The sequence below is a fragment of the Amphiura filiformis genome, chromosome 10 (assembly GCF_039555335.1).
Source record: "Amphiura filiformis chromosome 10, Afil_fr2py, whole genome shotgun sequence".
Taxonomy (NCBI): domain Eukaryota; kingdom Metazoa; phylum Echinodermata; class Ophiuroidea; order Amphilepidida; family Amphiuridae; genus Amphiura; species Amphiura filiformis.
In genome coordinates this window covers 16,017,403-16,032,268 of record NC_092637.1, presented here as the reverse complement: position 1 = coordinate 16,032,268, position 14,866 = coordinate 16,017,403, and the positions used below count along the sequence as shown (strand labels likewise).

Genomic DNA, 14,866 nt, shown 5'->3' with positions numbered 1-14,866 from the left:
GGTTTTTTTCACAATTTGGGTTTGTTGCGAATTTGTGATGTTATCAATGTTAAAAATATTGTCTGATAGTTTCAGACCGGAATATAACTGGCATCTTGTATTTTTTGAGACATTTTTTAAGTTAATTCCTACTGTCAATAATATTTTTAAAGGCCGATATCTCAATTTCCAATTTTATAATACCATAACGTCCGAACTCAATATCTTCGCTTAGGAATGTCCGATTTCATTGGGGAAAACGTCGTTGTGGAGCAAAATATCTCTATATTTAAGATACGTAAAAACCTCAAAATTCATAACCTGCCCAAAAGTGTCTGCTTTTGACATGACACGTCACATATATTGATAAATTTTTTTTAAATCATAGGTGCTATAATTATGATTGCAACTTTGTTGAGTACATTAACGTCGGGTTTCATATGTAGAAAGTTCAGGCTCCAATCTTATGGATGTGCCGTGTTCGTCCTCATATGCAATATATGTGCGGCCTCAGCGATGTTTATACTCATGTTCGTCGGGTGCAGCGATCGTGGTGTAGCTGGCGTGAATGTTCCTTACACGGACGTATTAGTTACTGGATCTGCCAGGTATAGATAAAGATAAAGAATGCAACCTTGGCGAAAAATGTTGCCACACCTGAGCGTTTATTGGCCAACATCCTTCCCCGCTCTCCTATTGCATTGTTGATTTGGATAAAATCGTCATCATTTCTACATTACAGTCTCCCAACATTGAAAAATGGGGGAGGAGAGTCTAATCTGAATGTGCATTTGCAACTATTATACAAAATAATACGAAACTATCACATATTTGGCTCCGATTGCGTGCTTTTAACACAAGAACGTGTTGGTGTGGCAACGAATTTTCGCCAAGGTTGTAGACAAACGTAAACAGTCATTCATGCCACTAGCGCTGTTGGAGAAAACTAGTCTCGGTCCCAGTTGCTTAATTCTCTCTTCGGACTAAACTAACGAAGGAGCACAAACCGATTTGGACCGAAAGTAGGAGAAACGAGCGTACTATGAGAGGGACATAATGACGTAAACCCCGACTCATAATCGCGAGGTAGATCGAGGTCGTGGGTTCGAGTCCAACGGCGTAAACGCGTTGTGGAATTACGGTATGCAAGGTTCTTCACCCATTACGTCTTCTCATCCAGTGTACAAATGGGAGCTAATGGGTATCGGCTTTATTCAATGCATGGAAGGTGGTGTAACGATCCCCCGCATATGGAGGAATATCTGGTTCATTCGCTTCGATAGAGGGACATTCCGGTCCTGTCGACACACTTTCGTTCCTTCAACATTCTAGGCAATATTTAAGACAACATGCACTAATTGATGAGGCATTTAAGCCTGGAAGGAACCCCTTCATGTTTGTGAAATATACTGTAACGGTACACGTCGTAAACATAAACATCTCAAAAAAAGTAATTACCCGCCTTCAAATATGACCATTATTAAAAAACGGGCTATTTTACTACAAATCTGTAAAATGCGTTGGAAGCAGATTGTTTTTCCGCGCATTTTGGCAACTCATTTGATACGATAGCCTAGAAAACAATAAAACAACGGTCAATTTAATGTAGTGAGGTCCAGATTTGAAAGTTGCACTTACAACAATACAAAAACACTCAGATATCATTACACAGATTTATACAAATCAATAGAATTTACTGCAACTTTCAAATCTTGGGTTACATTGATTTAAATGTACGCTGTGACGTCAACATTTAGTCAATTGCTACAAACGAGGTGCCAAAATATGCAGAAATAAGTTCTACTTTTTACAGATTTGTAATACAATAGCTCGTGTTTGAATAATAGCTATTATTCAAAGGGGGTAATTACTTTTTTGAGATGTTTATTAAGTTTTTATTACAAGGGCTGCTACATGGCCATAACGCTCAATAAAACATACAGACAGATAAGAAAGAAAAACAAGTACGAAACAAATAAGCAGTATACCTGTAACTTAACTATTTACCATTAACAAAGTAACAATTAAAACATATACCCGTATGTGTGTATTTTTTCCAGCAATGAGGTTCGTATAAATGGCTCATGTAACGCCGATTGTAGTTGTCCAACCGAGATATTCCGACCTGTTTGTGGCTCAGATGGACTTACCTATATATCACCGTGTCATGCCGGGTGTACTACTAGCAATGCATACCTTGCTAATGATTCTACGTCTACAGACAGCAGTTTCCTTACTGAGACCAATACCGTAAGATTTTCCTAGCTCTAAAATGTCCAACCGGCAGTTAATTAATTTGTTAAATTGGCAGTTTAATTCGTTCAATTCCGGCAATCGATAAGGCGTTCGACTAGGGTGCGAGAGGTTGCGGGTTCGAACCCCGGCGGTGGGTAATACGCTCTTGTGTAAAATTGAGGTAGCCTGAAATTCCCCGGCCCAGGACAAGGATCTTACCGCTAATTGTCTCATTCTGGCAATTGTGGAATGTCTAGGGTGTTCATGTGTTGTTGTTTAAAGGTGAACCTCATTGAAAATAAAGTTATATATCAATGGAAAGCTTATGATGCCAGGAAGCAGAAAAGAATATTTTTTATTTGCCTAACGTACCAGGCTAGACATAATCTCCATGCAAAGATTGGATATTGGCACCCCCCTAAATTACAAAACGAAATCGTTCAAATTGGGCGCTCTCGTTGATGACGTCAGCTCGGGGACACACAGTTACTTCCGGGTTTGATTGTAAACACAATGACCATGCATTACTGTGACATGCATCGGGCCAATAGCTGCCAATGCACGAATTCAGTCATTGTCAACTTACTTTACATGAAAAATATCTTCAAATAAGAATAACATGAAGGAAACATCATGATCAAATCAAGAATGAATAAAGTGTGTGGATTTAAAAATGGGAAAAGTGCTGGCCGGGGTGATTTGGGATAGGCCAAGCCATCCACGATATGCATAGGGAATATTACAGTAAAGCACGAAGAGCGAAGATTCGCCGCAGAAACGGAATGAAAACAGATTGCAAAAAATAACTGTTAGTGCTACCAGTTCAGATCGTCACACCAAGTTGAGATGAACTTATCACATTGAGAAAATGAAGGAATAGAATAAGGTACATGTGCAGGATTTTTTAATTATTTCTTAGCTTTACAACCGGTCATGTATGATAGGCGAACTCGTAGATACATCTCTACGGGATGAATCATTAAAGAATCGTGACACAAGTGACAATATTTTAATTTTATTCAGATTTCAGAATTCCATCAAATAATGGTCTACTAAGCCTAAATTGTATTTATTTCATAATATATTATCTGTTTCTTTCAATCGTGATTGTGTGGAAAGAATGTATTACCGCAATGCGCTAAATATGAAAACCTTTTTAAATATGGGCTGGATTTTTTTATAAATTTTTTGATTACTGCAAGACGATATTTTTAAAAATCAGATATTTTAAAATGAATCAAGAATAGGGAATGTCACAAACAAGTATTTAATTTGTTTTTCGATCATGTTTATTCAGTCCATGACATGAACGGTATACGGTAGCAGCAAGTTTGCGCATGGAATTGATCCCAGCGCGAAATTCAAACTCAATTACCCAATTATACCCAGCCAGTTATGACTGATTTTGTCAACAATTTTACGGAAAATGTTTGTGTTGACAATAATTCTATTATTTCTAATATATATAGAAGGAACCAGCAACTTGAAGATTCCTCTAATTTCAAGCTATATTCTGAAAATCAGACTTGCCGGGCAGCTTGCAAAGTACAGGAAGCAAGTCTTGTTTACATGTTTCCGAGTAGGATCACGTGACTGCGAACCCTTAGCTTACGTCACGAGCATTCCCAAGGTCATAGACGATTGATTTGGGTGCTTTTTGGGCGCCTTAAGGGATCTAGAATGAGCGTTTATGGCGTTTCGACAGTATTTTTTGTGAGACATGAGAGCACCTCAGACGTATCGAATTGCATTCTGAATACGAAGCATGTCTTTCTGATATCAAATAATTTTCATTTTTGAAATTCACGATATAATACAAATTTTATGACAAATTATTAAAATTTGATATTTTTCAAATTTTGATATATAACAGTCCTCGAAATAAATTTTATAAATCTAATGATATATTTTAATGTGTATGTAGCTGGGAGGAAAAGCCGACGAAAATTTTGACTTTTTATATTGAAGATATGGATTTTTTTCCCCAAAAGACCTATTTTTTTGGGTGTTTTGGGTAAAAATCCATATCTTCAATACGAAAGGTCAACATTTTCAATTGATCGTCGGCTTTTCATCCCACCTACATACACTTTAAGTATAAATCATCAGATTTATAAAGTTTACTTCAAGTACTGTTAAATATCAAAAATATCAATGAGCTCAGGGCTTGATTTTACTACAGGGCAGTGAGGGCACAGTGGGCTCGAATTTGGGGGGGGGGATTATGTTGATAGGAAGTAAAGTTGGAATAAGTTGTGTAACGAGCATCTCCCTTTGATCGGGTTTTAGGCCACGATTGTCCTAATTTTGACCCATTTTAGCATTAAAATAATTTTGACCGGTAAAGTTATTTAAGGACATACTCAAACAACTTGAAACAAAGAATTCTTGAAAAAACAAAATCCCACGCAGCTTATAGTGGCGATTGTGGTGTTGGCGGTGGTGTGTGTGGGTGTAACACCTTGTCTTTAGGAGTCTTTCAAAGGGTCATTGACGATTAATAATCAGTGGTAGGGAACCATCTGGAGAATTTTTCAGATGCATGTGCTTTACTTATTTGACACAAAGAACATTTCATGTCAAATCGACAGGATATTGGATCAATGTTCAACCACAGTTTGCGGAATTCCTCTTTTTGTAGCAATGTTACAATACTTTTGTGTAGTGTTTACAATGTCTACAAACAATTGAATACATGAATACAAAACCCACCCAAGTCCAATTTGGTAATTTATGTCACAATGCATTTTGGACTCCCTCTAGTATCATAATTAGAGAATAAACGATAGGAATTATTATTTTGCCTATCCTCTACCGTGTGATAGACGACAGGCAGGTCCAATATTTTGAGTAGTGGATGCCGGCGCATTGGACCTGCCTGTCGTCTATCATAGGTAGAGGATAGGCAAAATAAAAATTCCTATCGTTTATTCTCATTCTTAGTCAGTTAAATATTATTTTAATAACTGTAAACAATTTTTTAAAGCAAAAACTAAGTTACCGTCATAAAAACTCCCCTCATTATAAAATGAACGAAACAACTTCACGTATTCTCTTGCGCGTATTGCTAGCGTGTTCGCGTATTCCGCACTAGTCTACGCATCCAGTGCGATACATACGCGCACCTCTACACGCGTGTTACATTTTATTTCATTTTCATTTCATATTTATTGAAAATAACATCGTGGCAAATAGCTAAATTGCGTCATTTTTTACAATATTAAAACATCAAAAAATTATTTACTATTATTACACATAAAAGTTATTAAAATACATATTACAAGAAATAAACATAAGAAAAACATATAATATTCAGAATTATATTGCACATAATTATAAAAGCTTATCTCCACACTCACCCCATCACACCACACTCACACACACCCACTTGACACCTAAGCACACCTCTTACTCCCAAACCCAGTGACCACAAATAATACTCGCCACACACCAAATCAAATAAGCATCAAAAAGCATAAAAGAAACACAAAATTATATTGCACATAATTATGAAAGCAAACCCCTTAACTAATCTTATCTCCACACTTATCCTCACAAACACACCCCCACTCACTCTTGAGCGCACCTCTTACATGTACTTCCAAACACAGTCACCCTAAATAATATGCATACACACCAAGTCACTCAATAGTCAATACACTCATATTCACTGTCATACCCATACCATAAAAATTGACACATCAAAATAATTAAATTAAATTGCATCAAATTGTTAAACTGCATCAATGGGTGAAACAAAACATCAATTTTAAGCATTAAGTAAGTTGATGAAGTGTGGAATTGGACTCTTTCTGAACCGCTCAGTTCTACAAGGTAAACGAGTGATGGAATTTGAATTGCGCAATTCTCTGCCATGCATAGAACGCCTTGTAGGGGGAATGAGATTGCTCGTACGATCACATTTTGGCAGAGACTGAGCAAATTTAACACTGTGATTTTTCCTACGGTCAGAAAGAGTCTGAATTCCACATTCTTCAATTGCATCAGTATATGAGTTGTATTTCTTGCCAAGTATTATTTTGCAAGCCCTTTATTTGCACTCTTTCAAGAGAATTAACCTGTTCACATGTCAAAGACGAATCCCATACAACATCACCATATTCTAACAATGGCCGTATATAGCCTTTGTAAATAACTGCAAGTTCATCAGATGTAAAACCAAATCTTTTAAGAGTACGGAGCATATACATGCGGCTATTGGTTTTTTTTAGCATTTCATTAATTTGTTTGTCCCACTTCAAATCATCCTGTATCCAAATGCCAAGAATTTTAGCAAATTTAACAAACTGAAGAGGCACATCGTCAATAGACACAGTGGGAGCAGGTGGGTCATTCATGAAACAAACCTGAAGCCCTTGACACTTGGATGGATTTAGTGTCAAATTATTATTTTTTGATCAATCAACAAAACTGTTCAGATCTTTTTGCAGCGTACTCTTGGTAGGATAGGATACATTTGATGCCAAAGATAGGTCATCTACATACTTCCACACACTAGCATCAGCATCTGATGCTGCATCATTGATAATGATTTGGAAACCCAAAGGGCCCATTTTTGTGCCTTGTGGCAGCCCCCCATTTAAACTTTTGTAGTCAGATAAAGTTTGGTTATATCTGACACACTGTTGTCTACCAGAAATGAAACTACAAATCCATGGAATGAGTGATTCTCTCACTCCTATATGAACAAACTTGGAGATGAGTAAATTGTGGTCTATGAGGTCAAAAGCTTTTGAAAAATCCGTCACGACAACAGTGCCCACATTTTTTGATAAATTAGCCCCAGTGTGTAGAAAATCAAGACGCATGATGACGTGGGGTCGTCTACGGCCTGATAGACGGCACCCGAAATCATGCGATTGTCCAATCAGAAATGTGTCTACGAACTAGACCACTCCCACTGACTAAGAATAGTATTATAAATAAACATAATTTTTCGCCGTCGCAAATAACAAGAAGACAAGTAGAAAAAGTGATCCCGCCTGGGAATCTAACCCAGGACCTTATGTTTACGAGACCTGTACCTTAACCACTGGGCCACGGGAGCTTTATGATTAGGCTGGTTGAAATTCGAACCCATAAGCGGTCACTTAAACTTATCTCCTCCCCTTAAACTTATCTCCTCCCCGCAAATAGCCCATAGTAGCTAGGGCCGTGAATGCGAGAAAAACATTGCCACCCTCCCTGTGACGGCGAATCTGGCGATAAATTATGTTTATTTATATAATTCCCGTCAATCATGCCACTGTTTTCCCATGTAATAATAGTATTATAACTAGACTTAGCTGTGGTCTAAGACCACGAACACAGCCGTGTTGTGACCCCTTAATGACCTTTGACCCCAAAATATATGAAAACGCCCATAGACATTGGCTAATGTCAACGCATGTGTGCACGCGGCATCACTTTGCCATGTTACTTGTGGCAGAAGGGCATTTTGAAGGTTTTTCGTCTCAGACCGGAAGTGACCCCTTAATGACATTTGACCCCAAATAAAAAAATACCACATATGAATTGGGTAACCACAATTCATGTGTGAACATACCGTTACTGTCCTATGTTTTTCTTAGCAAATAACATTTTTGAAGGTTTTCGTTTTATACCGGAAGTGACCCTTAATGACCTTTGACCCCAAATCTGTGTACACCCCATAGACACTGGGTAATAACAATGCATGTGTGCAAGTGGCGTCTCTGTCCCACATAATTTATGGAAGAAGATGCATTTTAAAGGTATTTGTTTTTATACCGGAAGTGACCCCTTAATGAGCTTTGACCTCAAATATAAAAAATACCACATATACATTGGGTGACTGCGGATCATATGTGAACATACCGTTACTGTGCTATGTTTTACTTAGCTAATAAAATTTTTGAAGGTTTTTCGTTTTATACCGGAAGTGACCCCTTAATGACCTTTGACCCCAAATCTGTGTACACCACATAGACACTGGGTAATAACAATGCATGTGTGCAAGTGGGGTCGCTGTCCTACGTAAGGTGTGGGAGAAGATGCATTTTTAGTTGAAATTACGTGTTTGACCCCTGCGTGATCTTTGACCCCACGAGTTTCATGTGACATGTAGTGGCACGGTCAATGATCATTGTGACCAAGTTAGGTCAAAATCGATGTAAACATGTGAGTGCTAGAGCAAATGTAAAGGTTGACAGAAGAAAGAACCTGTAAGAAAAAAGACACAGCCGTGACTAACGTCACGGCTGTGTAACAATCAATATATCTTAGAGCGCGCTAGGTATTTGTTCATGGCATAGGGAATGTGAATGTTTCCTTATCATGTTTTAATCTCACTGCGTGAAAAAGTAACTTTAACCGCCTGAGCACTACCTGCCGATCTAACATTACCTCTGATTGGTCCATTACATGATATCTTCACTTAAATCACCAATCAGAATGGAGCTTTGCAAACAGTTCACCCCATTTTTTTGCGTCTTGACATTATTCTAACAATGTTGCTGATTGGGCCAATTGATATGAAAACTTCTTTTTGGCCAATCGGCAGGTAGTTCTCATGGGGTTAAGCTGAGACATGTTAAATTAGATTTGTGTAAGAAAACAAGAACAAGATTATCCGTAGCTAATTTTTTCATATACGTAAATACGTGGTGAGTGTATTAGCCATGTAGCGCAGATCTAGCAGTACACTTAGGTTTCGTTACATTGACGATACTTTCGTTAAATTAATAGTTAATGTTAAATTAGATCCGTATTTTTAAGATGATTGTCTAACTTTTGATTCTTGTTATTTCAGACTTACTACGATTGTCCCTGCATCCTGTCCAATGTCTCCATGGCAACTGAAAGCATCCCATCAGGTATCGCGACTTCCGGGCAATGTGTTGGAGACTGTGATATAAATATGATGTTAACAATATTTCTTGTGGTGCTATTTGTTGGTCTATCTTTTGGTACCATGATAGCTAATCCATTTATATACGTAAATATGCGGTGAGTGTATTGTTTTTTTGCCGTGAGTATATTGGCCAAATGGCGCAGATCTAGCAGTACATTTAGGTGTCGTATACATTTTCGATAATTTCGTTAAATTAATATTCTATAAACAAAGGAGCGCGGGTTTTACGATAAATATTAATGCTCTGCGTGCTAACCATGCGCTTCAACGGAAAAAGTTAAAGTTTTGAAATATTTTCTCAAAATATCAAGAGCTAACTTAAGAACTACTGAACCAATACTAGGCTTGCTTGTACTCATTTTAATGCATTTTTCATGCTGATTCCAAATATGGTCATGAAAATTTACATTTCTGAAATTTTTGAATTTGTAAAAAAAAATTGAAACATGTCGTCTGCAGTCGACACCCGCGTAAAGAGAATTAAGAAACAAGCAACCCAGAATGATGCCGTTCAAGTCATGGAAAATAACTTCCACGTTCGACAATTTTAGATTTCAAAAATTTATTTATATGTTTGGGCATTTCACATAATTCATGATTTTGTATGTATATTTGTTTATATCTAGAGTTGTTGATGAAAAAGACCGATCTATTGCTGTAGCTTTAAAACAGGTCATTGCGTTAACATTAGGTAAGTCTGCTATTTGATGATCTATGGGACCTTGGACAATATGGCCTCTATAGACTTTCTTTGCACATTTTATGAAATGAAGCGGGCTTTGCAATACGCAGGCGGTGACGGTCAAAATATCCTTAGATACCTATTCAGTGATTGGCTTTTCCGGAGGATCGTAAAATCATCAAAATTAAGATTTTGGCATCTTTGTTAGATGTTCTAACACAACCTGCTAGTTGTTAAAACCCCATAAGAACTACCTGCCGATTGGCCAAAAAGAAGTTCTCATTATCAATTGGACCAATCAGCAACATGTTAGAATAATTTCACCTCGTAAAAAAATTGGGGTGAATTATTTGCAAAGCTTCATTTTGATTGGTGATTAAAGTGAAGATATCATGTAATTGACCAATTGAGGTAATGTAAGATCGGCAGGTAGTGATCAGGGGGGACATTTTACATGAAAATATAATTTTCTACGTACGTATAGCAATTAGCTACATGTATTTGAATCGGGGGGGAGGTACAACAATAACGAATAAGGACGAAAACACAGTTTTAACGCCAATGATTCAATGACATACATGCATGAGACGTGTCATCCATCACTCGATCGGTAAACACCGGGGATTCCCGGTATATAGTATAAGACTTACATTTTACTGTAATTAAAGCACTTCGGGCTTAGTCTTTCACATGGTATTTTAGTACAACATTGGGGATTACAATCATGCAAAAAGTAGAAATTGGAGAAAATTGAGGGCATCGCTGTGCAGTAAATCACACATCATTTGTCAAGCTTTCCGTCGCCTTATGACTGTTCGCATGATGACGCAATCCCATCACGTGGGATAGCTACCCGTGCATTATGGTTTTGGAATTGAGGTCTTTTGACATGTTTGATGTTTGGTAGAGTCAGGGTTAAAATTGAATTATAATTGAATTGTGTCAGGACTCACTTGAATATTGTTGATAAAATGGTCGAAATTGCACTGTAATTACGCTAAATCGTAGACTGGTTCTGCAACATTTTAGAGCTTGCTAAGTTTTAAATTCCTCACTGACCTGATACGAGAACTGAGACGCGCTCAACTGACATGATACGAAATGATAAGAGAAACTACCTGATGTACCGGGTGTCCCAAAAAAAGGTTACATGTAGATTTTTGAAAGTTAATGTTAACAAATATAAATATCCTTTTCATGACATAATCTATGTACCCTCTACTAGTACCCCTGTGAATGTCAAGTTCACAACCTATACGTACTTAGCCCGTATTCCTGACGAAGCTCTTTACGTGACATAATGCAACACGAGGTTCATTATACCATCGTCACAGTCACCGTGCATTTGGCGGAGCACTTGAGTAGACACAGCCATAGCATGACAGGTGCAGTATTTTATTCTGATAAACAACGAATAAAACTTGTTCAATTTAATTTCAAGAGTTCAGTCAGAAATATAAAAAACAGCAGCTATTTCAAGTCAACAATATCCAACCAAGCCCTATGCAAAAGATTGTCTTTCATTTCACTATGTTGATAACAGGAGATACAGCGTGCAGAACTGCTTTCACCAAAAACGTGTTCTTATCAAATAACTATTTCCTATTTCCTTTATTTGTTACCACCAAGAGTCAAGAAACTCAAAATGATTTATTTTCAGTGTACAATATTTAATTTTTCAATATGTTTCTTTTGTGCAATAAGTTTGACAATGAAAAATAAGATAAACATAAAAAGTAATAAAATTAAAAAATCTGAAAACAAAAGTGTGATTGTGTTCAACTTTCGTTGTGCGATATTTTGATGGTCAGCCACTCTTAACACCCATGTCATCTTGCGCTCATAAGTTAAGTCGCTTTTAAGATACGGAATTGAAACTTAGCAAACAGTTACAAGAAGGATAAATAAACAATATCTGAAAAAATGACATTGTTTTGTTGTACCATCACAAAATGCGGTTCATTTTCTACATGTAACCTTTTTATGGGACACCTTGTATGATAAGAAAATATGTCCAGTTGGCGGTGTTCTTTGATGTTTCCCTTAGTGGTGTGATAAGACAAAGACTTTCAACTGTTTATATCAAGCACAAAGGGATATTTGAATTAATGGTGGACCTCAACACTGCCCCCAAGTGACACACGTTGGTTAGTATGGCATACACTCCAATTTGTGACGCTAGGGTGCAGTGTTGATGAATTTTTAACGCTACTTTGCAAAGTGTTATTGTGTGAATCAATGCAAATCGTCAACTAGGCAAAATAAAATTACAACACACCTTATAATTTTGATTCGTTTTCCCCCAGGTTCCTTCCCGGCCCCAGTGTATTTTGGGGCAATCATCAACTCGGCTTGTATATTATGGCAACGTTCATGTGGTGAACGTGGTTCTTGTTGGCTATATGATATTGGGGAATACCGTATTGGATTTTTTGGGACATTGTTTGCACTTCGTGTCTTCTGCATAATATGTACCAGTGTCGTTGTAGTGGCTTTGAAACTTCAAGCAACCAGTGCTGTGCAGGTATGTATGTTAATTAATTTTCCCAGAGTAATTCGCACTATTTCATTCATATTCACAAAAAGGACAGTCTAAATTCGTCCTAAAAATCGAAGTCGCACAAACTCAAAAGCAATTTCATTATTCGGTCATTGAACTTCATATTTGTATCTGTATATTGATATTCGTTAAATCTGTGGTCAATTACGTCTCGCATGGCGATGGTTTAGTGAATCGTAAAAGCAATTTCGTCCTTTGTCATTAATTTAAAGACATTGTCATTTATATTCGTAAGGTGCTAAACAGTGTACGTTCGTTTTAGTTGAAGTTCTTATTCTTAGTGAAATAATCATAAAATTATATAAGAAAACGAAAGAAAACGCATAAATACCCAAAACTTAACTACAAGTTCTACAAAGTTGGTATCGAATGAAAGAGATTAACATGCTCTTTAAATTAAGTCGTCTTTTAAATGTTTGCCATAAATTTTCTTTAAATAAAAGCGTTTTTTTGCCAAATTTGTTATTTTTTTGAGTGAAATAAGACCTACATTTTGGATCTCTTTTGCGCATCTTCATTAACCCTAACCCGCCTGAATACTACAAAATACTACTTGATATATGCGCTGTTCGTGCATGCATCCCACGTGGTGTGATGACGCAATCGCCCCCAGTGATATATAGGCACGGTTTCGCTGGCCAGCGAAGCCCTAGACCCGTGGCAAAGTGTCGCCGACCGAGTGCTTGGCATGCGAGGGGTCTCGGGTTCGAATCCCACCCAGAGCAAACAACTTCTTTCCTTCTTTTCTCTCTTTATTCTTTCCTTCTTTCCTTCCGTCGCCAAAAAGCCCTTAGGGCGTTAGGGTTAGGTTACCACTATCGAAACTCAGTATAGGCTTCCTTAACCCTAACCCGCCTGAATACTACAAAATACTACTTGATATATGCGCTGTTCGTGCATGCATCCCACGTGGTGTGATGACGCAATCGCCCCAAGTGATATATAGGCACGGTTTCGCTGGCCAGCGAAGCCCAAGACCCGTGGCACAGTGTCGCCGACCGAGTGCTTGGCATGCGAGGGGTCTCGGGTTCGAATCCCACCCAGAGCAAACAACTTCTTTCCTTCTTTCTCTCTTTATTCTTTCCTTCTTTCCCTCCCGTCGCCAAAAAGCCCTTAGGGCGTTAGGGTTAAGGTTTTATTATAATTTTTATGTTTATTTTTGTTTTATTGCTTTTCATGTTTTTGTTTTTTTAAAATTTTGTATACTTAATTCGTTTCCAACCTTTTGGGTGGACAAACCATGCAAACTGTAGCACGAGTTACCATGTTTTTTGCGAGAACAAATGTAAAACTATGAAAGACAAATCTTTTTAAGATATATCAAGGTAAACCAATAGTATACGGTATTAACTTATCATACGAGCATAATTATAATCAAACTGTATTAGGTTAAGTATAACCAGGGAAGTGACTCTCATTTCCCTGGTATGACGATTTGCATTTCAGGGAATTCGTGGGCGTTATTTTTTTGGGTGGACTTCGGTTGTTTTTTAAATTGCACACAAAGACAACAATGGACAACAATGTACTAAGAGAGTGGATTTAAGCTGTTCTTTTATACATATGATAGGCCTATGTATAAGCAACAATTTCCCATGCTCAACTCAGTTTGACCGAAGTATGGACTTGGGTGGGTTTTGTATTCAGGTATTCAATTATAGAACTCTGTCAACGGTAATCATATCGTATTATTTCTATTATTTCTATGTACAATATGCAGACTGATTCTGTGGACAACAGCACCAGAAAAAAGACTGACACCAAATTAGACGTATTGGACAGTGCTTAGAAGTCACCCAGAGATAATCTTAATGCTGGTTTCATACTTTCTGCTACCGCTTGTCGCAGAGCAAGGTACGCTTCACCGTACCGCTTGCATTTTCTGCAAGCGACAGTCACCAAGCGGTACGCCGCTGAGCGGTAGCGGCATGACTCTGAATTTGCTCTATCCTTATTGGTCAAATATCGTATCCTCTCCTCGTACGTCAGAGTGGTGGCACCGCTCTCAATTTGAAATGAAGTCAACTCCAAGCGATTGAGTGATCGATATATTGGATCGCTGGTCGCCACTAGCGTTTCTGGTGCGACAACGCAATGAAGCAAATTCGTCGTCAAAGCGGCAAGCGATAGGAAAGTTTGAAACCAGCATAATACCAGATGGATGCTGTATAAATACAATTGATGACCTGAGAGCAGACATTGTGAGGATTGGGCTATTCCAGTTGAAATGAGTACCACAGTGCAAAGCATGACATGGGTCACACAGGAAATGTAGTCCATACAGGACCAACGCAATATATAGCACTATTATCAACGCCGTCAGGCGTTGGTCCTTATAGATTGGTGCTCTACCCCCAGCAGCGCAATCGAATTACCATAAGCAGTGACCTGAACCAACCCAGTTAATGACAACGTAATAACTCCAAATATGGTTGGTAACCACGCCCATCATTTAAACGCATCTGTTATGTAACTGGGACGAGTACGCTAGTCATCTCAATCGATTGATTTTGAGATT

The 14,866-nt window shown here is 37.9% G+C and overlaps 1 protein-coding gene across 2 annotated transcripts in view; it reads left to right on the top strand.

The window, feature by feature from the left end:
* Nucleotides 1-14,379, top strand: part of LOC140162556 (solute carrier organic anion transporter family member 5A1-like) — a 42,887-nt gene extending 28,508 nt beyond the window's left edge. For both annotated transcript variants that reach the window (XM_072185812.1, XM_072185811.1), the window contains exons 6-11: nt 368-587; nt 2,040-2,229; nt 9,005-9,201; nt 9,733-9,797; nt 12,095-12,312; nt 14,069-14,379. In XM_072185812.1, the coding sequence (XP_072041913.1) occupies nt 368-587; nt 2,040-2,229; nt 9,005-9,201; nt 9,733-9,797; nt 12,095-12,312; nt 14,069-14,137 (959 nt within the window). In that variant the 3' untranslated portion in view covers nt 14,138-14,379. The remainder of the gene's footprint in view (nt 1-367; nt 588-2,039; nt 2,230-9,004; nt 9,202-9,732; nt 9,798-12,094; nt 12,313-14,068) is intronic.
* Nucleotides 14,380-14,866: the final 487 nt, after the last annotated feature.